The sequence below is a fragment of the Grus americana genome, chromosome 12 (assembly GCF_028858705.1).
Source record: "Grus americana isolate bGruAme1 chromosome 12, bGruAme1.mat, whole genome shotgun sequence".
Lineage (NCBI taxonomy): Eukaryota > Metazoa > Chordata > Aves > Gruiformes > Gruidae > Grus > Grus americana.
Genome location: NC_072863.1, coordinates 5,105,110 through 5,127,234, shown reverse-complemented (window position 1 = coordinate 5,127,234; position 22,125 = coordinate 5,105,110). Strand labels below are relative to the sequence as shown.

The following is a 22,125-nucleotide window of genomic DNA, read 5'->3' as shown; positions in this document are numbered from 1 at the left end:
CACTATCTAATGATGGGAAATTGAAGAACAGAGACATTTTATCAGTTGTCTAAGGTTTGTAGCTTGTCTGAAAGAGCCAACCATTTCTGAATTACCAATCATGTTTTAAACTAAAATTCAGAACTTTAAACTTTAGAAACTAAACTTTAGAATTTTGTTTAAAGTTCTTTCATTTAGAGACACTCTTCCCAAAAGAAGAAAGGTCAATAGCTGCAGGTAAGGCAATTAGGAAAGTAACCTCCCCTCTTAATCTCCTCTACTATAGTTGTTCAGAAATATTCACAGACATTCTATTGAACAGGAAACATTTTCAACACACCTGGAGGTGTTCAGATTAAGGTATTAAATATGTTTGAGCTTTGCTCTGAATTCCCATGTTTCTACAACTAGATAAAGCTCCAGATACCTGACGTGTCCTTCAGTATGTTCTCTATCTTCAGAGTCACGCTATAGATATGTAATGAAGGAAAAAAAATTTGGATTTATATTAGGCAACAATATATTCAACCAGTGAATTTTTATATTTGCATTGTATACGTGTGACAATTATGTATTTTCTCAATTTCCTAGGTGAGAACAGCAACAGGAACAGAACGGAATATCTCTAAAAAGAGAAATAAATGAGCAGATGTTTTAGTGATTTAATTCTCTAATGCATCACTCTGCTTTTGGAGGTAACAGCTAACAGTTCTGTATTGCTGTTCAGAACAGCTCCTAAATCACAACCTCATTTCGCTTCAACAGCCAAACAAGGTATCTTAGGCTCCTAATCACACATTTTAGAGCTCTCAGATGAATGCTGACGGTGTTGGAGCAGTGTGAACCTGTAATGCCCTCCTATTCGCTACCTGCTCTATAACCAGATCAGTACTTTCAGGCAGAAGGAGATTAAAACTGACAGCCACTTGTATTAAAGAAAATAGAAACAACTGAGACATTTCTGAACATTCCTTTACCCTAAAGCAGACTGTCCAATATCCTCAGCTTCCAGTAATTTCAGCGTGAACTGGAGGTGGTGGACATGTATGGATTCGGCTCATAACAAATGGAAAAACAAAAAATAAAATAGAAGACCTTTGTCGTTTGTTAAAATGGAATACAAATATTTGCAAACTAACTTTCATTAAATTAATGTATTGTTACTATCTCATTCCCTCTTACACACGGAACATTTCAGCTAAGGTGCATGATTTCTTTAAATAGATGGCATTGCATCTTCATTAAGACAAATCCACATCCTAACCTCTGATGCTGTAGTTTCCCAAGAAGTTATTTAGCAAGATTATCTTATTTGATCTGACACCCTTTTAAACTAAAGTTCAGCTGTGAGCAAAACCACTGTATCTTCCCTTTATGCTTACACTTTCAGGAAAAAACGTTGACAAAACTTTCATCTGAATGGCATGAGAATCTCACACACACATCCCCCTTCTCTTCGGGGATCTTAGCATCCAGAAACACAAAGAAAATAAACGAATAAGACAGTATGTTTTCTGGATTTACATCACAAGGACATTCACTCACATGCAGACACCACACGTTAATGTGTGTGTATCACTGCTTTATAAAATTTTACATTAAAAAATACACAACCTTAATGCAGAAAATTCATAATTCATGTGAGCAAAAATATAACAGAATGAGAAAAAACTAATATAATGGAGTTCACTTCTTTCTTTCTGAGTACACTTCCCCCAGCTTTAACAAACAGGCTTTAGGAATTGTAGGCCTGTTGCAAATACTGTTGAAATGAATATGATAGTAAGCCCTTCTCAAGGCCTCCACTCTTTGCAGGGTTTTGTAAAACTCAGAAGAAGAGAAAGTTTCTGTGGGACATTTACCTACCACGGGATCATTTTTGCTTTTGAAAGAAACAAAGCTATGCTTTTCCAAATAATGAAAACTTATCCTTTTTATATTATTCTGAGAAAATAACAGTGGAACTACCATATTAAACTGTAAAATACGTGATGTATGTAAGTGCAAGATGCCACTTCACTACACATTCAAAGATAATAAATAATACTGCAATTTCAGAGTAATAAATCAGACACCATTGCTGAGAAGACATACAGAGTGACAGTAAGTACTAAATATAGTTCCAGAGAGACTGAATTCTAAAACTCATTAAATAAAAGTCTTTTCACCATGTTGATCAGGGAATGTAGAGGATAAACCAAAAATGTGTTTTCTGGTGCTGGATTTATCAGGAAGACAATGTGTCTTCTTTCTCCTCCAGTGTTATGGACTCCTATGTATCTGAATCAGTAGAAGAAAAGCAAGATAAAAAGGAAGAAACATTTCCTTACTGTAAGGCAGTAGCGCAACTCTGGAAGTCAATTGTGAAAAGAAATCTCGTGCTACCTGTGTGTATTGAAAGTTCTAGTATATAAACTGTCATGACTTTCTAGTTAGCAAGTTATATTCCTAAAAAGAACTTCCCTCTGAGTTTTTTGGATAAAAAACCCTTAAAAGCATATTTATACATACTTCTAGAAGTACTCAAGAATATATTCCTTTCTAAAAATAAAAATAAAATTCCAATTTTACTCTAATTGACTACACTTCTGCTATTTCTCAGACTTAAAATCAGTGATGAAATTGATACAATTGATTTGCAAGAAAGATAATAAAATTAATAATATTAGAATGGCATGTATACGGGGGAAAACACCAAACACTCATCATTCCATTCCAGCTTTTCTGCTCAGTTTTTCTTCACTGTTTACATTGTCTAGCAGCAGTTCAATCTTGAATATACACTACAAATTTTGGCTAATGGGCAGAGGTTTTTCCTCCAACAGGAAATAATGGGGGGGCGGGGGGGGACGACACGACGGAATGACACACAAAACATAGAACCATAGAACACAATAAGCCAACATTTAAGAATGAAGCACAGCAGCTTCAGAAGGTAAATATAATATCCATCTCCTGTTGCAAAGATCTAAATTAGTCCCACCAGGTAACATGTATCTTCCAATAAATTGTGAACTATCTATTCTCTGAGACAAGAAAAACTCTGAAAAACTGCATAGAGTGGTTAATTTTAGTTATAAAGTGAATGATGGGCTGCATCTCCACAGGAAAGCTAACACCAGAATAAACAAAAGAGCTGAAGTGTTATTTAGCAATATGACTGACCTCACACAAACTGTACTATTCCAAAAAAAGCAAATTAAGCAAAGATAGTTGAAGCCACTTCTGCCCAGTAATGACTCGTGTAATCCAAGTCAGAGAAAAAGCAAGCTTTCCCAGGCCTTGATTTACTCAAAGTTCTTTCCTGAGGTTAATTCAATCACTGTCCTTAAACAGATGTTTCCAAATAACAGTACATATACTGTTTGTGGCACAATAAAACTTTGTAACATGCACAGAGAAATCAGACCTGTGGCCTCTTCCTTAGTGGATAATATCAACAGCTTTTGGGCTGGTTTCAACCACCAAACCTTGTCAGTGTGGCAAACAAGAACTGAGAAATTTCCCTAGATTCTTCATAACTACCCCGCTATGATAATAACCTCAGGTTAAAGAACCATCACAACGCCCGTGGAATTAATCTTGCTTTGAGACACTTGATAAGACAGCATCTCTCAGCTACATACAGGTTAGAATTAGGAAAAAGGTTGTAAGTAAAGCACCCTCTGGGGATGATAACATGCTCTGAATAATTCAATGCGAAGTTTAGCCTTCATATTCTAAAAACAACGGAATCTACCAAACCAAAACTATTAAAATAAATCTACCTAAAATCCAATAAAAACATGTTAACTTATATCCACCAACTTGGAAACTGACCATCAGCATGGGAAATGAAACACACTTCAACAATGTAGCTTAAACACTCCTTACAATTTTTAACTTAGACAGAAAGACTTAGCCTATACCTTGATTTTTACACTTAATTTCTATTTCTTTATTTTTAAAGGTTTAATGTACTGTTAGGATTCTTGCATATTAAGGTATTAAGCTATGAACAAGAATTCAATTTACGTTTATGAAGCAGTGAGTTAAATGAACAGTTGATTTTAAATTCAAGATTTTTGTTAGGTACATCACTATTTTTAAAACATGCCTAGGACATTCTACCAATTACTACATCTGTCAATAGACATCAACTTCACAGACACTGAAATAAGACAAAACAAGTACTCTCCAGGAAAGGGTTGAGTCAATTTGTTCATAGAAATCTGCAGGACTGCTTACTACAACAGAATAGTTTTCAGTTGTTACGGTGATTCACAATTTAGAGCACTATCTCAAGATCCTAAAGTGATGCTATAAAACTAGTTGCTAAATTTGTTATGCATTCTACCTACAGAGTCAAAAGTCTACTTCCACTCTCAATTTACTTTATTGTTACCGTAAGAAGAGACCCACTGTGGATCTATGTGGAAGAACGCATTGTAAAATTAAATGAACTCTGTTTTAAAATTCAGCATTATGGCTTCTAACAAAACAGCAAACCTAGACTAAATTAGTGAAAGTGAGTATGACAGCTGAAACAACAGAGCTTCCAAGAGGGCTAAGCATTATCAAAGTTTTTCCTTATTATGTTCTTAGACACAATCTGATTAGTTCCAACAGCTGCCCAGCAGGAAAAGCCAACCAATCATTCCAGTAATATGCATATTAACATATCTCTTTAGTTTTCAGTGATTTCAGAGCCAGGTAGTACACAGCACTATAGCATAAGCTTGTATGTTTTGATTTATAGTGATACTTTATATTTCAATGCAAACCACGTTAGAAATTCCTGATCATCACAGTGTAAGTTACTACCTTAAAATCTCTTCTGATGGATAAACTTGTTCCACCCATTAGTATACAAAGAAAAAACAAAACATGAGAGGAAAAAAAAAAATCCAGTGCATAACTTAAATTAGTCAGGCCTTTCTTAGAGGCAATGAGTAACAAAAAGCAATTCTCTTTGTTACCTTGCTCATGAAACTCACTAGCCTGTAGCATATGCTATGCTGTGACAAATACGTGGCTGAACTTCAAACCAATATACAAAATAATTTCTGAAAGACTTTACTCCTGTTTACAACAACTCTTCTAATATTATCTAAACATTACAACAGCAGTAAGGAGACTAGTGGTTTTACTACTTCTTCTAGCCCTATGAACATTAGATATGATTTCTACACACACACACACTACTTACTGTGAAAGGTTTCAAGCCAGGGACTGAGATTTTAAACCAAACGGAACGCTGAATTATATGGTCATACATCAAATAATTTTAAAGTTGTTATCAAAGGTAGTCATTAATAGGGAAGCATCTGAAACCCCAAGGTTTTAATTCCATAAAGGTAAATTTACTTCTTAAAAGAACCTTGACTGTTCTTCCAGTTCCTTAACATAGGAAAACATAGGAGAAAACCTTATTCCTTCAGTAATACGAAGTTTTCTGCCACTGGGTAGCAGAATAAATTCTGCTTACATCTCTGGCCTTTACTTCTTATCCTAGCTCAAGGACATATACATTTCAAATATGAACCAAATTAATTTTATTTCTACTTAATATAATACAATGGGCATGCCTATTTGTGAAAAATGTATTTGCACAGTTTCTGATCCTCCATGAGCCTATGAAAACCTATATACATTTTTAAGTAAAATAATAAAGTTTAATTCCCTCACCACTGAATGAAAAACACATTTCAAAGACAGGGCTGTTTTCATAGTAAAAGAATGTCATCAGTGGACTGATGCAAGCAGAAGCTAAAATAAGTGCTGGTCACATGATGTTTCTAAAACTTCACCCATATTCCAAATGCTCAAATTTTACCATTTAACAATTTTTACAAAATAGGTTCAAACCCCAACTGGAGAAACTGCACACATGAAAAAAAAATCCAGGTAAGACTATCAGAACCACCACTTCTGAACAAGAAATCTGTGAGCCTCAAATTGGTGGAGGCTCAGGAACACCTTGGGAAAATAGGTTAGTGCTGTTCTTACGGTCTCTCCTAAGTATCTGATACTAAGTGTTAGAGACAGGATACAAGATCAGATGAAACTCATTTTCATCCACCAAGGCCATTCTCAGGTTTAGTTGGCATAATTCACATCACTTAGCTGTAAGGAAACTGAGGCACAGAAAGCAGAAGTGACTCATTCACAACTACTCTGTAGGCCAGTATCAAAACCACAATGACCCAAATCTCACAGTTCAGTGATCCTCAAAGATCACATCAGAGTACAGAATATATGTTACAGAAAACAACACAAAAGCACAAATACTACTGGTTTAGGTAGCATTACAAAATGAGAACCAGATTTCAAGTCAATTGTACCCTTTCAGAAAACAGCCTTGAAAGCAGAGACCACTATTTGTCATGCAGCACTGCTCTAAATAACAAAAAAACCACTTTTCTTCAAATTGCTCATCTATTCTCTGCAGAAGTTAGTAGAAAAAATGATGATAAAACTGATCTTTTCTAGAAGTCATAAATAATCATCCTGCCACTCATATGTAACAGTACTAGAAGAAAGATCATTGGAATGGTTTGTGTCCTTTCTATTTTTTAATTCAGACTCTTTGAACAATTTATGTTTATTTTTCCCTTCATTATTATTGAAATACACACACTTTTGCCTTCTAGGACCCCACCCGCACAAGTAGCCTTGAAAGCAAAAACGACCACAGAAGCAAAAAAGATTCTATTGCTGTCCATGCTGTCTATTGCTGTCATTGTTTAGTACTTAGCAGAAATAATTGGGCTGGCAGAGGTAACTATTTGAGAGTTTGAAAACTGAGACAAGGAAAGATTGAAAAGACAAAAGTCCAGCTAAGATTCCTATGGGAAGGTGTACAGCAAAGGTCATAAAGTCTTAACACAATGCACTTCAAAATCTGAATATTAAAAACCCAACAACATCAGAAGCAGACATTAAAACACACAGTAACATTATTTTTTTTTCTTTAACTTTGACAAAAGTCCAGTTAGGCATTCAACTTAATTGCCAAGAACTCTGGATGATGCTGGCAGTTGAAGGTTTAAATTATTCAAATGACAATTTTTATGAGTAAGTGACAACTATTGGACTACTTCAGAAGTTAAAAAAAATTATAAAATTAATGTAATATCTTACAGAGAACTAGGTAATCTGTAAACTGGAAGGAACTGATTCATGTTCTGATATTTTACAAGCATAGTAAGTATCCTGGATATTCATCTTAGATGAATATTTCATTTATGTGAAACAATAAAAAGTGCAACACGATAGAAAGCAGGAAAGTTCTATCAATCTTTTACTGTCTATTTGTAAGACTGACTTTCAAATTATGGTATTCACACTTTGTGTTGGCTTTCCAGACAAAGGTCAATTCACCAATGGAAAATACTAATATATAACTGCCAGAACACTATTTTTGAGGTTACATGGGAAACACGATGGGCAACAAAATAGAAGCTACTACTTTGTTTATACTTTTAAATGTGCTACAATGAATAGGTTTGAAGAGTCCCTAATGGCAATGAGGATGATAATTATACGGCTGGGGTTAAAGTGAAGAGTAAAAAGTAATCTCAGAGTGAAAAAGCCATAAAATATCCCATTCTGAAAAGCACAGAGGAACATCCTGACTCAAAAGAAAGAGAGAAAAAAACCCCTCAAAAAACGTCAATTTGCTTGATAAAGCAAAGAGAAAAAAATTACAATTATTTGACTTTGGAACATCAGCAATAACCAAAGCAATAATACACATCACATTAATAGAGCCAGCAATTATAGCACAATGTGAGAAAAATGTATTTCAATACTGACAGCTGATGACTCAGAATTCATTCCTTTCACCAATGTTTCTTTTTGTTTCTTTAAAATTGTCTGAAATGCTCTTTGCTACATGTCCCAGCTTCAAAAGCTCTATGGGACTTCAGTGTTCAGACCAATTATATTTCTGGGCTAGGGAATATAAATTACTTTGTAATAAACCTTTCTTTCAGGAATAAAAATAACCACACTAATGCAGTCAAGTGCCACGATCCATGGTTGACACTCGATTTAAATGTATTCTTTGGTAGCTAAAAGAATATAATTTTGGACTTACATTTTTGTCCTCCCTGTACTTCCTCTTGAAGGGAAGAAAAGTATTACATACAGTGTATTTGGAGGAGAAACAGACAGGATTCTTTAAATCGCTATCACTAACATCCAACAGTAGAAAGCTAAAAGCAAAATTAAAATCAAGAACACATCATTATTGTAAAAGCTTCTTTGGTATTTTGTGTATTTTATGACAACTAAAACCAGGAAAAACTGAAACTACCTCTCCTATTGTCAAAACATATCTTAAAAATTGGAAATCTTCATCCCTCCCAAAAACAGAGGTCATATAAAAGTGAGTTGATCAAAAGAAAAATCTGAAAGTCTTGTGAATATTGTCATGCACCTTTATTTTTCCTTTGTCCCACTGAACATTTTGAAAATAGTAGTATTTTTTTGGTTGTCTCATATTTATATGTGAAAGAACTATTCATGAATAAATTGGAATTTTTAATAATAGGAATAATTTTAGAATTTGCATGCAGTCTGCTGGAAACCTAATTCAAGGTTTCTCATGATATACATCCAAAATACAAGTAAAACTTTTACTGCCGCATCCATTTCAATAACTAAAAGAAGCAGAAAAAATCCTCACAAAATTATTCTGAAACTAGAATTGTTATGGATCCAAAGAATTTTTACATTCCATGCAGCAGTAGAGAGTACATTTAGTTAATTTTCTTCTAGAAATTGCCATCATTATTTTTAATTTGGTGAAAAAAAACAATGGTCTTTAAACATAATACGTTTCATGCTTGGATGGTGATAGGTCTTGCTGCCTTTAGTAACAAGGTTCTTATTTAGTAATAAATGAGTTTAGTGACAAACTTTTCATTTTTTTGGTAATTTTTTTAGTTAAAAAATCCTGTTGGATACATCGGTGATGACTACTACATCAAGCAGGAAACCAAAATCAGTTTCACTAACATAATTAATAAATAAATGGTCTGAAATTCAGAAAGCTATGTCAGGTCATCCTTTAAAAATAAAACAGGGGCCAAAGAAAACCATCTTTATTCATAGATACTAACTCTGAATATATAAAAATAATGTACCAGCATAATGGCAGTAAACTCTCAGGGTATTTTGAAAAGGCTCCTACCTCTTTCCTTTGTGACGTACAGAATATCAGGTCTTTAAAATATTGTAGATTTTGAGACAGTAGTAAAGATTGTGTGTGCAGTATAATGTCTTAAGTGCATTGTTAGCAACCTGCCAGAATAAAAGGTGTCCCATATATAAAACTGTTAAAAATATATATATATATAGTCTAAGCCACAGTTATGTCTTCTACTGCATCTGAGAAAAAGTTCCCAGAAGAGGTAATTTGTTAGCACTATTCTCACCTATCAGATTTGGGGAAAGGTAACAGCTGGAAAACTGGAGGCCATACTCAATCTGTAGTATTTTGGGAGGACCTAATGTAAGCAAAGCAGGTAGGACAGATGAATTTTCAACAGCACACAAAGAAATCAGGTGACTTATCACAGTCAAGAACAGGCTTATACGCCACTCGCTGGATGGCTGCAAGATCAGTATGTGTCCTGTTAGCTGTATTTGGTAGCTTAAAAAAAAAATATAAAAAAAATTGACAACAAACAGCTATCAATAAAACAGTTATAAATACTGCTCCAGGAACAATGTATTAAGCAGTTATCTCTTTAAGAACCTACTGTAAAGGCAGCAGGAAAGACAGACACTTACGAAGCAGCCATTGATGACTGCATGGGGATTCCCAGACTTACCAGTGAAAAACACAGTAACCCACTGTGGCACAACATAAATCTGTCACCATTTTAAAAAAATGTGAACAACTTACTGTGGTAAAGCTCCGCATTTACAAGTGAGCAAACAACTGCTACCTTGTTCCCATTTGCCATTGTTTTTTTTTTTTTTTACTTCCCTAAAGTAGGGAACATGTGATGAAATCTGAGGCGCCTGAAATTTTTGCAAGTTGTCTGAAAATCATCAAGTCATGAAAACTTAGCAAAGATCTGCTGAATTCCTCACTCTTCTCTATGCTTGCACTTTTCATTGCACTGTAAGGCATCAAGAGCTTCCTAAGACATTAGGAAAGCACACAGTGATGTTGTCTTCTTCACCTGAGTACTTCGGTGGAAAATTTAGGGTTCATTTCTATATACAGTTTTCAAAATTGTTCTGATTTTAAAAACTGTATATGGGTTAAACAATGATCAGGAGCTGCTTTTATAATTGATAAAAGCATTTACTCCTCAAAAGTGCAGATAAATTTATTTCATTTCAGACTGTGAAGGTATTGATTTTTCAAAGACAGAATTTCAATGTTAGACTATCACAAAGAAAGCTAACAATAGCTGTAAAAATTAAAATTTCAATTTAGAATTTTTTTTTACTTACATATATTTTTAAATATAGCCCCCAGTAAGAATGTGAAATATGTTGAGATACAGTGCACATTTCTGCTTTCCTAACTCAAATTAATTTTCCAAGTAGTGACATACACAAGAAATCTACATGCAACTGTAACAGCAGCATACTCTGTATCGATAAACTTGTTTTCCTGCCAGCATCTTGTAGAAAGAAAAAAAAAAAATAGAGAAAGTCACATCAAATAAAAATAATAATTTCTTACCCTCTGAAACTGAGGACAACTTTATGGCAAGCATAACACAAGGAAAAGTTAAAGACTCAAGGCAGCTTCTACTGAAATCAAATGAAGTCTTGACCAAGTGACCAGTAAAACTCAATCATGGTTTCAGTTTTAACTTTCAGAGAGATCTTCCTAGAGATTTTTATTTTTGCTTGCACTTATGAAATGTTTAGCCAACAATTTTTGCAATTAACTGGTGGGGAGAAAAAATAAATCTCATCTTCAATGATTCTTCAGCACTTTTTGAAGTACTTTTAACTGTCTACATTCACATGCTTCATAAACCCTCACAAGTCTCAAATTCTCTTAAGCCAGAGGTAGTAACACTGATTTGTTTCTTTCCTCCAAGTACCTCATAAGATGTAGCTATCCAAAACCAGGTAAGCACATTAAAAAACCCCCTATCTTCCAGGTAACCATCACCAGGATCTAAACCTACAGAAAAGGGCAAAAAGAAGCATTCAGTATACTATTACTTATGTGAAATCTTCAAAACCTTCAGAAAGTTCAGTTAAAACTTGTAACACACAAATGACATACGGAAAACACTATTTCTGCCATATGTTTTACACCTGTAGTCAATTCAGATATTGCTGACATTAGAAATTTTGGCAACTTGTAAAGATTTTTAAAGTATTCATAAAAACCAAAATTAAGTCAAGTTTGGAAAAGTCTGTTGAACATGAAATACAAGGTCACTGATTTTGAACTTGATATGTAATATTCTTCTATAATTTTTCCTCTGAGGTGCATTACATTGCCATTGTATAGTAAGCGTAAAAATTCACCATTCACATGAGGATACTTCAACGTAACTGCTTAAGAATACGACACACTTTTTGTAACTTTGCTTGCCACTGCACATTTGCAGTTCCAATATCATGCATATATGCAAACCAAACTATAATTTTATTGAGATACACGGAGGTTTTGTTACTGCTTTTATTATGGTTTACTGTTGAAAGCATTATTGATTGTGTAATTGGTGACTTCTTTCCATATAAATGAAACTGAAGTTTTTACCCAATGTATTTTGGGAAAATATTAATTTCTAAGTGTTGCCTATAATTGGTTTCAAGAGAACTACGTAAACAAATCCTTAGTCTATTATGCTCAGAAAGCATCACCACATCTATGTTAACTAGCACACTGATCTGTCTGGACATCAGCAAAAGATAATATTCATATAAGATAGATGAAGTGAAGATCTCCATTTGACAGATTTGTGCCTTCCAGCTCGAGTCTATCATCCTTCCCACACAGAGACATGCTAAGTTATACATTATTGTTTTATGACAGCTAGTGTGAAAATCAGAGCCTTGAATGCAGAAAGATACACCAACTTGTCCCTCACCCTAACTCACTGAACTTACCATGCCTGGAAGCAAGACTTTCTCCTCCAGTCTTCAGTCAATCCCCCAAAGGGATGTCAGGATAATGGAACCTGACAGTTTTACAGTAACAATGCCATAAACCACCCTAAAGGAGCCTTGTATCAACCAACAAGAAGCAATTACCTTGACTCTTGACTCACTACCACCAGTCAGTAGTAGAGTTTGATCTACTTAGAGACACTAATTCACAGCTGTAAGAATGCAGATCAGGTATTTTCCCCTTTAAAAATCAGACCTGGTGACTTTTTCAAAACAATGTTCATAGATGACCATTTATCTGTCCCGATGTCTCCAGACAAATTACTACTAAGCAATATTTTTGTTCTACTACAAAACCCTTTCATAAGGATTATATACTTTGATATTTCAGATAGTAAGAAAAATGGGTAAAGGCGGGAGTGGGACTTTGTAAGAAGGTAGATGTTGTACTACATCATAAAAACAATGAAAATTGTCTTACGATACAAAGATGATGTAAAAAGATTTCGAGGTAAGGGAGCTATGTAAAGAGAAGAGAGGGTTGTTTTAAATTCCTTATGTCCCTAAAGTTAAGTAATTGGAAAACAGGGAGAAGCAAATATATTTCACTAGATGTTCAAGGATAATGACAAATGTAAGGGATAAGAATTCTACCTACAAATATTTGTATTTTCTCCCTCAGCCCACCTTCCAAATTCTCCTGTAATTACTAAGAAAAAATAAGATCAAAATGAAAATTATTTGTCCCCTTCATGTATTTGCAAGGGAGCTTTTCAAGATTTTAGGATGTCAGTTAACACTCATAAGCATCCCTCAAGTTTCTGCATCTCATTTTATAGCTTATATCACCTATGTCATGTTATTAAAAAACCCAAAACTACCTGACCTAGACAAGAGAAATGATGGCAGGGAGCTAATTATTTTTCACCTAAACTAAAAGCTGGGTAAGTTCTCTATTCCATTCTATTTGAACTACTCCTCGTTACTTCAACGTATCTTTTATACCACAAAGAAACTGGTAACAAGAAAATTCTGCACATCTTTGATATTAGGATTTATTTAGTATTAAGAACTTTTATAATTTGCAGTACTAACAGGTTTTTCCTTCTCTTCTCTCAAGAACATAAGGGGTTACCTAAATATATCCTGTCCTAAGTCATTTGATTTGTTCTTTAAAGCATTTATCAAATACTTGCTGTGCAAACCTGAATCTTCGTTGGACAGGCTCACTATAGGTTTCTTTTACAGGAAGGTACTGGGGTAAATAAAAGTTGTGCAGGGTAAGTTAGTTTGGTATACATGTAAAAACAAGACAGAAATCCAGGGGGGTGGGGGGGGGTGTTGCATAAAACAAGTTCAGAAACAAAGCTATTATCAGGCCTAATTGTACCTATCAGACAAAAGCCCGAGTGAAAGGAAAGTCATTAACTATATATGTTTACTTTTCCAATAACTGATTTAGAGAGTAAAGGACACTTAATTATGAAGCTAACTCTAAAACCGTTGTATCAAAGTTATTACTTCACTTGAAGCCAAATGATCTCAGGTTTCTGGAACAAAAAGGCTCTTTCCCCAATCAGAGCTTTACAGAGTCAGCATCTCAAACTTGACACAACAGTACGAAGGACAATGTTAACTAAACCACATAATCAGTGGGAAGCGTTATGTATTTGTGAATAGCTTTAGACTCTGTGAGGCTCAATCTCTCGTAGAATTGAGCCTTTTTACTAACACTTAGAACTCCCCTATAGCTAAGATGAACTTTCAAGTCTAGCCCTGTTGTGCAGCACATTACCACTTCAGGAGCAGAATAAAACAAACAGAATAAAAAATCCTAAATTACTTGGAAGGTAGGTGCATCAAGACTTAAAAGAAATCTGCAATGACATTTCAACCTCTACAAATGTATATTAAAGGAAATAACATAAGTTTTATGAACAACATCTATTTGTTCAGTTAGCCATCCTATCAAGTAGTATTTTTAAGTCTTCAAGGGACTGCTGAAATTTTTGTCACTTCAGATGGTAATTATCCATATCTCAGTGGAAAAGACAAGGAGAGGGAAACATCCATGTGAAAAAACCTGAACCTATGTTATAACATCAAACAAATACACTGATCTTCTAGCAGTAACAGAGCAAGGGAAAGATGCTTCAGGTCTGACCTATTCCCCACTGCCACTGTGGACTTATGAAAAAAAGTACTCGGCATCATTCAAAAGACAGCCTGTCCTAGAAAATTGCTCTCTTCTAAAGGACAGCTAAAAGTTACCTTAGAAAGACAACATGTCCAACTCTCCATATTTATTAAATTACAGATACTAGAGGGTCACCTTAGAGCTTGACTGGAGTGCAACTCCAGAGGAAAAAAAAAAAATCCTGTATCTATTTTTGAGCTCCCTAAATCTATTACGTTCCCCATCTATGCTGGCACATGAAATGGGAAAGAAGTACTGTTCCACAAATATGTGAAGTATAATCTGTATGAGCCAATACAATGAAGACGGAAGTTAACTTGCCCTGCAAAGTTATGCTGAATGAAATCCCTATGCTAATTCCACTAAGGGACTGTGAAGTAAGTAAAACAAGCCACTGCCACCCCCCATTCAAGCAGAAACTCAAAATCTTAGTCTAAGCTACATGTCAGAGGGAGGGGAAAAAAAAACCAAACCAAAACCAACAAACAAAACCCCCAACATTCAAATGCTTTTTTAACATGCATCTTATTTTCACCTTGTATATAAGCACTGTCAAATCTATGACTTCTTTGAACAAAACCTTTATTTCTCAGTTTTAGGTTGAAATACCTAAATACTATTGTTACCTTGGACATCAATATGCATGTAATTGATTTTTGTTTTATTGTGAGTGAATCTTGAAATATCACTGATCAACTAGCCATTCTCCAATGACAAGAAATAAATGCTGAAAAGTTGTCATCGTCTTATCAGGAAGTCAAGAAGTTTCCAATCTGAATCATGCATTTTCCTGAGTATATATAAGTCTGTAAAATGAAAATTCTTGGGACCTGGAATAGCCATCTTTTACAATTCAGCTGTATGTCCCTTAAACAATTACTAGAAAGTGTTGCTAATAAAAAAAAAATTAGGAAGTGCAAAAATACTTTGCTACTAGTGGGTTACAATAAATTTACAAAGGATTTTTGATAACAGAAGAGTAATGAAGGTAGAATTTACCTAACCTTATTAGTGTCTAACTGCAATATTCACTAATACCTGACAATATTAATAAATGTCTGTTTACATGTAGAAAAAGCTCTATCTTGGCAGCTTTTTCACAGAAGGCAGATGTTGATGATAACCACCCAGGCTTTCTGTATCCTATTTAAAGGGCCAATATACCACTTCATTGTCCTCTCATGCTACTGAAGCCTACACTGAAGAATCATCCACATTAATTTCAATATGATTAGCTGTGGGATGATCCCTCATCCAAACATGGGTTGACAGTACAAGTGAGGATTGCTGCTTCAGCTTCTACTTAAAGGAATGAATGCATAAAAAAGGACAGAAATGAGAGATTCAAGCAGCTGATCCTTGCCCAGTGAAGATGATATGATGAACACCTGCGTTAATAAAAATGTAAGTCTGTGTCACTGCACTGCATTTGCAGGGACATTAACCATGCCTTCTTCCTTTCTCTCTATGTACTGAACCACTCAGTACTGGTGCAACATTAAAACACAAACAGGTCATGGAAAAGTTTTGTTAGTCCTCCTCCACTGTTAGTGCTTTTGACTACTAAATTTGTACCACTGTTTACGATACCAACAATGATTTAATTAATCTGGCTTTCTGGTTCTGATTTAACTACAAATCTAGTCTCACTCTATAATTTTGATTTAACTACCTTCCTAGCTTTAATTTTACATAAAATACATCTCCTTCCATTCTTTATTTTCACAAACAGCAACATTAGTTACTTGATCCAGAACTACTCTGAAGCTCAGAAATAACCTAGTTGCAAGAGCAGACTTGAAATATGATGGAGATTTGTGATCTCCATCTTCCACAGGACACTGAATAGATGAACTGTATCAGAAAGAAGGGGAAAGCTCCTATTGAAAGACATCACAAGCGATGATCTACAGTAGCAAGAGGTAACTCTCCTCATCAGAGGCAAGACTGATGTGTTGTGAGACTGAGTAAGAATCTATTTTGTCAGATTACAGAGGTATGAACTGACAGCTACAAAAAGATTGTTATATTATTCTAGAAGGAATGCACCAGCTGCTTCTGATGATAAGTAAATACAGGAAAATTACTGTAACAGGTAAGAGTAATGGAACTATAACAGTTACATCAATTTAATTTCCCCCAAACTGCGGCAGATTAAAGCAACAACCTATTAGCACACAGGATTATCTCACAGAAGAAAATGCTCTGCTCCTGCAAGAGCAGAGCTATCCTTTCACTCCAGTCCACTGCTAACTGGGTATTGTTGTGCCTATGCAACATCTAGTGTATGTGGTAGGCCTAGCTGACAAGAAATGCTAAGGAACAAATAAAAAAAAAATTAAAACATGCACTTACATGAATCCTTTTGGAAGTACGCATGTGACTCTCCATTACAGTGCTCCAAGCTGGAATTCTATTCAAAACCTGCTCTGAAACAGCTCCCCCTTTTTAACATCCAAGAGATTAAAGAAATGCTTCACACTACAATCTTCATAGTCAAAACGGAGGCCTGTGTCATCTGTATATTCTAAGTGTATTAAACAGGTTATACTACACATTAGCTTGCCTTGAACTCAAATGTAAATGTGCTGAAATAGTGTAATCAACAACAGCCTGTATTTTTAACACTGTGGTGGTATCGCCAGACACAATGTACATTTTATATCATTATGTAAGCAATGTGAACGCCCTGAAGAGGTGAACAAAGATCTGTAAGCTTAGCTGCCTACTGGGGTTAAACCACAACAGTAGTGTTTGTAGATTCATCCCTAATCAGAAATCACTGCTTATTAACATTTCAGTTTAAAATTTGCTCTTGCATACTGCTGTTTTAACACATTACTTCTGTTTATGAATGCCCATGTCTCTTTTTCCCTGTTATTTCCAGTTTATACTTTAAGTAGTTATGTCAACTGAGACAAAATCATTGTTATTCCATCTGGCCATTTCCTTCTCTGAACTACTTCACTACGTGTCTTAGCTGCTGCCTCTTCTACCACTTCCTATCAGTGTTATGCCATCTTTCTGCCCAATCTAGACATGGAGAGATTTCTCTTTCTGAATGCTTTTTCTTTTATTTTTAAATAATATCTAATTAAATTCTCCATCCCTAGCCTTGTTCAGAGTAAACATTGTTTACCGTTTGCCATCTGAACCCTTAATGTCATCCTATCCATTGTCAGCTTTGGGCATCTCAGCAGCGAAACACGATCTTTTATAATACTATGCACAACAATTTCTTTGGGTAACAGCAAGATGCCTTGCATGACTCTTTCCTCTTTTCTATGGAAAAATAACTAACTAACTAACTTCATGTAGTGTTAAAGCATCACTACTTTTAAATAATTCAGTATTTGTAAACTTCTACCAGAGCAACTCTTGGTCAATTACTAGTGCTATTACATTGGCTGGGTGGGAGATATTTGCCAATTGTTGCAGCTCATTTTCTAAATAAGGAAACAGTAAGCACACTTCAAAAGCTATCCAGAAGACATGTTTGGATCTTCCTCTAGAAAAAATAAAACCACTATTTTCCTTCAAATATCTCTTAGAACCTCCACATAACTCCTAAGTAAGTCTTACAAGAAGAAATGCAGAAGTTACATAGAACAGTTGTCTTTTTAGAGTTGATGCATTTCAGACAGTGTAGAGTTGAATCACAGACACCCGGAAAGTTTTCAAGTTGCAGTACCATGAATCAGTTACATATAAGGAAGTTATTTTCTATTGAGGTACATTTTGAGAAAATGCAGGCCGGCAAAAAATACCTGAATACTAATTTATGTGCTAATTAAAGCACACTCTTGTATTAAATAAATCAAACCCTGTGTTATGAAACTTCCAAGTAATGCTGAACCCAAAATACAAGAATACTTTCTCAGATGTTTCATATTCTTCTCTTTTAAAAGGATTCTTAGAAATAGGCAGGAGATTAAAATAACATTAAAGTTTGTCATATAGTTAAAAGACTTTATCATTAATTATCTACTTTGCAAAAGATGCTGAATACAACAATTATACACAACATTTTTCCCCTAGTTTGAGAAGGGCAGTACAGTAAGTGTAACAAAGTGAGGAAACATTGCAAGACATGAATGTTACCTTCCCATCAAGATACACAGTTGCTGAAAATGTGTTAAAAACCTATGAACTATTCAGTTGCGTTTGTAGTGGGAAGTTCATTCTTTTTCAGAAATTGTTATGGCAAAAATCTCTTTATCTTCCGGCAAAATAGGCCTGGCTTCACACTGATAATAAGCACATTTCAGCTAAATTTTTTAAAAAGTGAAATGTAACTGAAAAACTTTCTCTTCATTGCACAGCTTGTCAATTTGCTATTACTTTCTCTAAAACACGTTTCACTGTTGCTGCATGCATACTAAAGCATCAGCCTTTGTGCTTCTATAAAGTGACTTGCATATCTTATCATCTCCCACTCCTCTACCATCCTCCAAGTATGCTGTCCTGCCCATCATCATCATATCTGGTGCTTCCCAAAATTCCCCACAACATCATCACATCAGCCCTGCTAGATCCATCCTGTTCAGAAGACAAGACAGCTTCATGTGCTGCTGTTTCCCCACTTCTCTGTATGCTGGTTATAAAAGGAAGGAAAAGGTCAACACACATCACAATACAGAAGACATTAGTATCTTTAGAGCACATCCCAATAAATAACATAGGAAAACACACGAGAAGAGTGTTTTGGAAGAAAAGGCAAGCAGCAGCACCCCTGTGTGCCTGCCACCCTCCCTCCTAGTATTCCAGTGTTACCCAGGAAAGAACTCTTGTGTACCACCACTCTTTCCTTCCCTTTTCATCCTCCAATTATTCCCCACTGACAGATGTATCTTTGTGTATGCTATGTTCCCTGCCTGCTCACCAGAATCCTTCATTTCAACTACTTCCCCTGCCCCCCCTTCTTATATGATTGTTTTTGGTATTAACGTTGTAAAAACTACCAATGGAATAACATCCGGACATTATTCCGAACAGTGTCTGGCTGTCATAAACCGCTTCTTGGTTTTACAGATACTTTCCAAGGTATATGAAATTGCTGGCTCATTTAAAGGTAGTGGATACATAACTCAGAAAGTACCTGACCAACAGGCATGCAAGAGAAAAATGCAATTACCTCATTTAGGAGATCTGTGTACAGGGCTGTGATTTTACAAATTATTTTGGTTGTGGCACATCTAGCACAAGAATTCAGAACTTCCAGTCCATACCTGTGTGTGTTCACCCACATCACTTTTCCTGACATGGCAAAAGCAGTTTTTCAGAGACATTTAAATAAACGTGCAACTGTGTTTGTTGTTGTTGTTTGTTTTTTTTTTCGCCTAATTCAAATAACAACAACAAAAAAAGGTATTTGCAAATCTCTCAGTGAAACCTGGCTCTCTGGCAGACAATCTCATTTCACATTCAACAAGGCCTTATGCCCTACACTACTTTTGGTACAGAGCTGTAGTTTGTATTTTAGATGAGCTCCCACTTGCGTGATACAAATATGCTATCATTCTGCTGATCTGTTATATTCTGTTTCTGAACACACTGTCCAAAAATAAACTCACAAAAGATCGCTATTGTGGCAATCTGAACCGTTGCTCACTCAATCCCATGGACTCCTGATTTTGCTCTTTTTTTTTTTCCCCCTTTTCCTAGAACAACAACAAATTTATCTCAGATATATTAACTAACATTTTGCTACTCAGGCCATGTATTATTTTGCCAATTTTGCCTTTAGCCCTGAATTTTTTATTATTTTCTACTCCTAGTGTTATTTATTTAATATGTTGTTATTAATTCCTCACATTCTCATTTAAAATGCCAAATAAAGAAGCCTGCATCCTACCGGATGCTTCTGGTTACCTATCAAAAAAACTCTAAAAACCACCCACACATGTAGATCTGTCTGCTTTCAGTATAACCTAGAAATCTAAAACTTTTAAAAAGCTTACTACAAAGACCTCAAACTTCTTACTAAGTTCCTGAAAAGTTTTAAATTCCTAGGCTACACTGAGAGCACATAGACATGTTTTTGTGCTAACCAAATGTGTCCAGTGGGATACAGTTTTCTGAAAGAGATTTTTATGTCTTTGTCATTAGTCAGTACCCACACTGCCACAACCACTTCGGGTTGTAAGCAATTTAAAAAGAGCTAAAATAAGGTAGCACTTTATTAAATAGCTAGTAAGTACTGATAACAGTAAATATTAGCTGTCAAGTTAATCAAGCAATATATAATCAAGCCTATATAGTCTATATTATTCCAGTCAGTAACGAGGGTGTCAGACTGATCGCTGAGCAATCAAACTACCCAATAGTTCCCTATTTCAAATCAAGGGAAGTGAAGACATTTTCAGCTTCCCATATAATAACCCAACAGTTTTAGGATAAGTTTGTTACTTGTTTTAAACTCTCTACTTAAATAAACTCAAATGAAAGTAATCCTTTATTTAGCAATCACACTCTCTTAGACACCATGTTTACATGTTATTTTTCTTTTGTTCCTTAATTGCAGTTTTCCTGTCATTTGCTAGAAAGGGTAAAAGCAGCAAGAATATGAAATATCTGCTCTTACAATGCCATTGGTACTGCTATTCATGCATATCTTGGACTTTCCCCTGGCCAGACATTATACCTCCCAAACATTACAAAGCTGCTTCAACAAATGGACTCTTTTTCAATTTGGAATAGCTCATCAGTATAGAGATGAGCATCCCATCACATAAGCTTCTGGGCTAAGGTCTACTGCTCAATTCTAGCAGTCATGCAAGAGGGAGACATAAACCCGACACAAAATATAGTTGCACTTGGCGCTGTTATGTTGGTGGCCATAAGAACACATCCTTAATGGTCTAAGACGACTGCTAGCCAAAATGTACAAACACTTTGATTGCTGGTGGAGAGTCCATGACGACATGCATGTTTCATCATACTGTTACATAGACAGACATATACAAACAGCTTCCAAAAAGTGAAGATATAATGCACTAGAATTCACTCTGGGGCACACATTAACATTTTGAGACAGGTATCTGCATATTTCTAACGGGTTGGTAAGGACTGGCAATGTTTGCGGGAAGACAGTAACGCAGACAGTGACATAGAAGAATGGAAGAAACCCACCTTAAGGAGTTCATAATGTTGAATACCATTCACACCAATGTCTGGATCAATGGCAGATGGGACAGAATAGCGAGAATTAATTGCTGTGTTTTCAGGGATAGAGATGTTAATAACTGTTGAGGGGAAGAGGGGGGCGTTGTCATTTATATCCTGTATCAGAAATCTGATCTTGACCAGTCTGAAAACTTCATCAGGCAAAACAGCAACCTCCACCTCATAAAAGCAGCGATTCTCACTAAAGATGCCAGCGCACAGCTTCTCTCGGTCTATGCGGTTTGCAGTTGTGAATATCTCACCAGTGTTCTCCTCCACTCGTACTAATGGTACATCCCCAGTCTTATACACAAGCTTGAACTGTAGCGGTGAGGAAAGGGGCACATCTGGGTCGAGCGTTAGGTTAAGATCCTTGAGCAAGTTGCCAATGAGGACATTTTCAGGCAGTTCTTCCCGCACGGTGTAATTCTTCTCCTGTGCGCCAGATTGAAATACAATACAGGCTAATAAGACTGCCAAGAGGTAGGTTCCAGACAGCAAGTCCATCTCCAGAATGACTAATGAATATTCGTGTAGAACACCAAGAGTAGCTGGAAATAGGAAAAGAAAACAAAGAAAAATTCTTTAAAATCTACAGAATATTGTATTCTTAAAGTGATGGAGACATGAAAGAAGTGCCTTTCCTATAGCAAATAATCTGAACTGTTTGAAAACCCTGTTAATAAAGTGATATTTAACTTAAT

General features: G+C 35.4%; 1 protein-coding gene across 2 annotated transcripts in view; it reads right to left on the bottom strand.

Moving 5' to 3' along the window:
* PCDH11X (protocadherin 11 X-linked) overlaps positions 1-22,125 on the bottom strand; it is a 511,064-nt gene that overhangs the window by 436,794 nt on the left and 52,145 nt on the right. For both annotated transcript variants that reach the window (XM_054839633.1, XM_054839635.1), the window contains exon 2: positions 21,389-21,972. In XM_054839633.1, coding sequence (XP_054695608.1) covers positions 21,389-21,928 — 540 coding nt within the window. In that variant the 5' untranslated portion in view covers positions 21,929-21,972. The remainder of the gene's footprint in view (positions 1-21,388; positions 21,973-22,125) is intronic.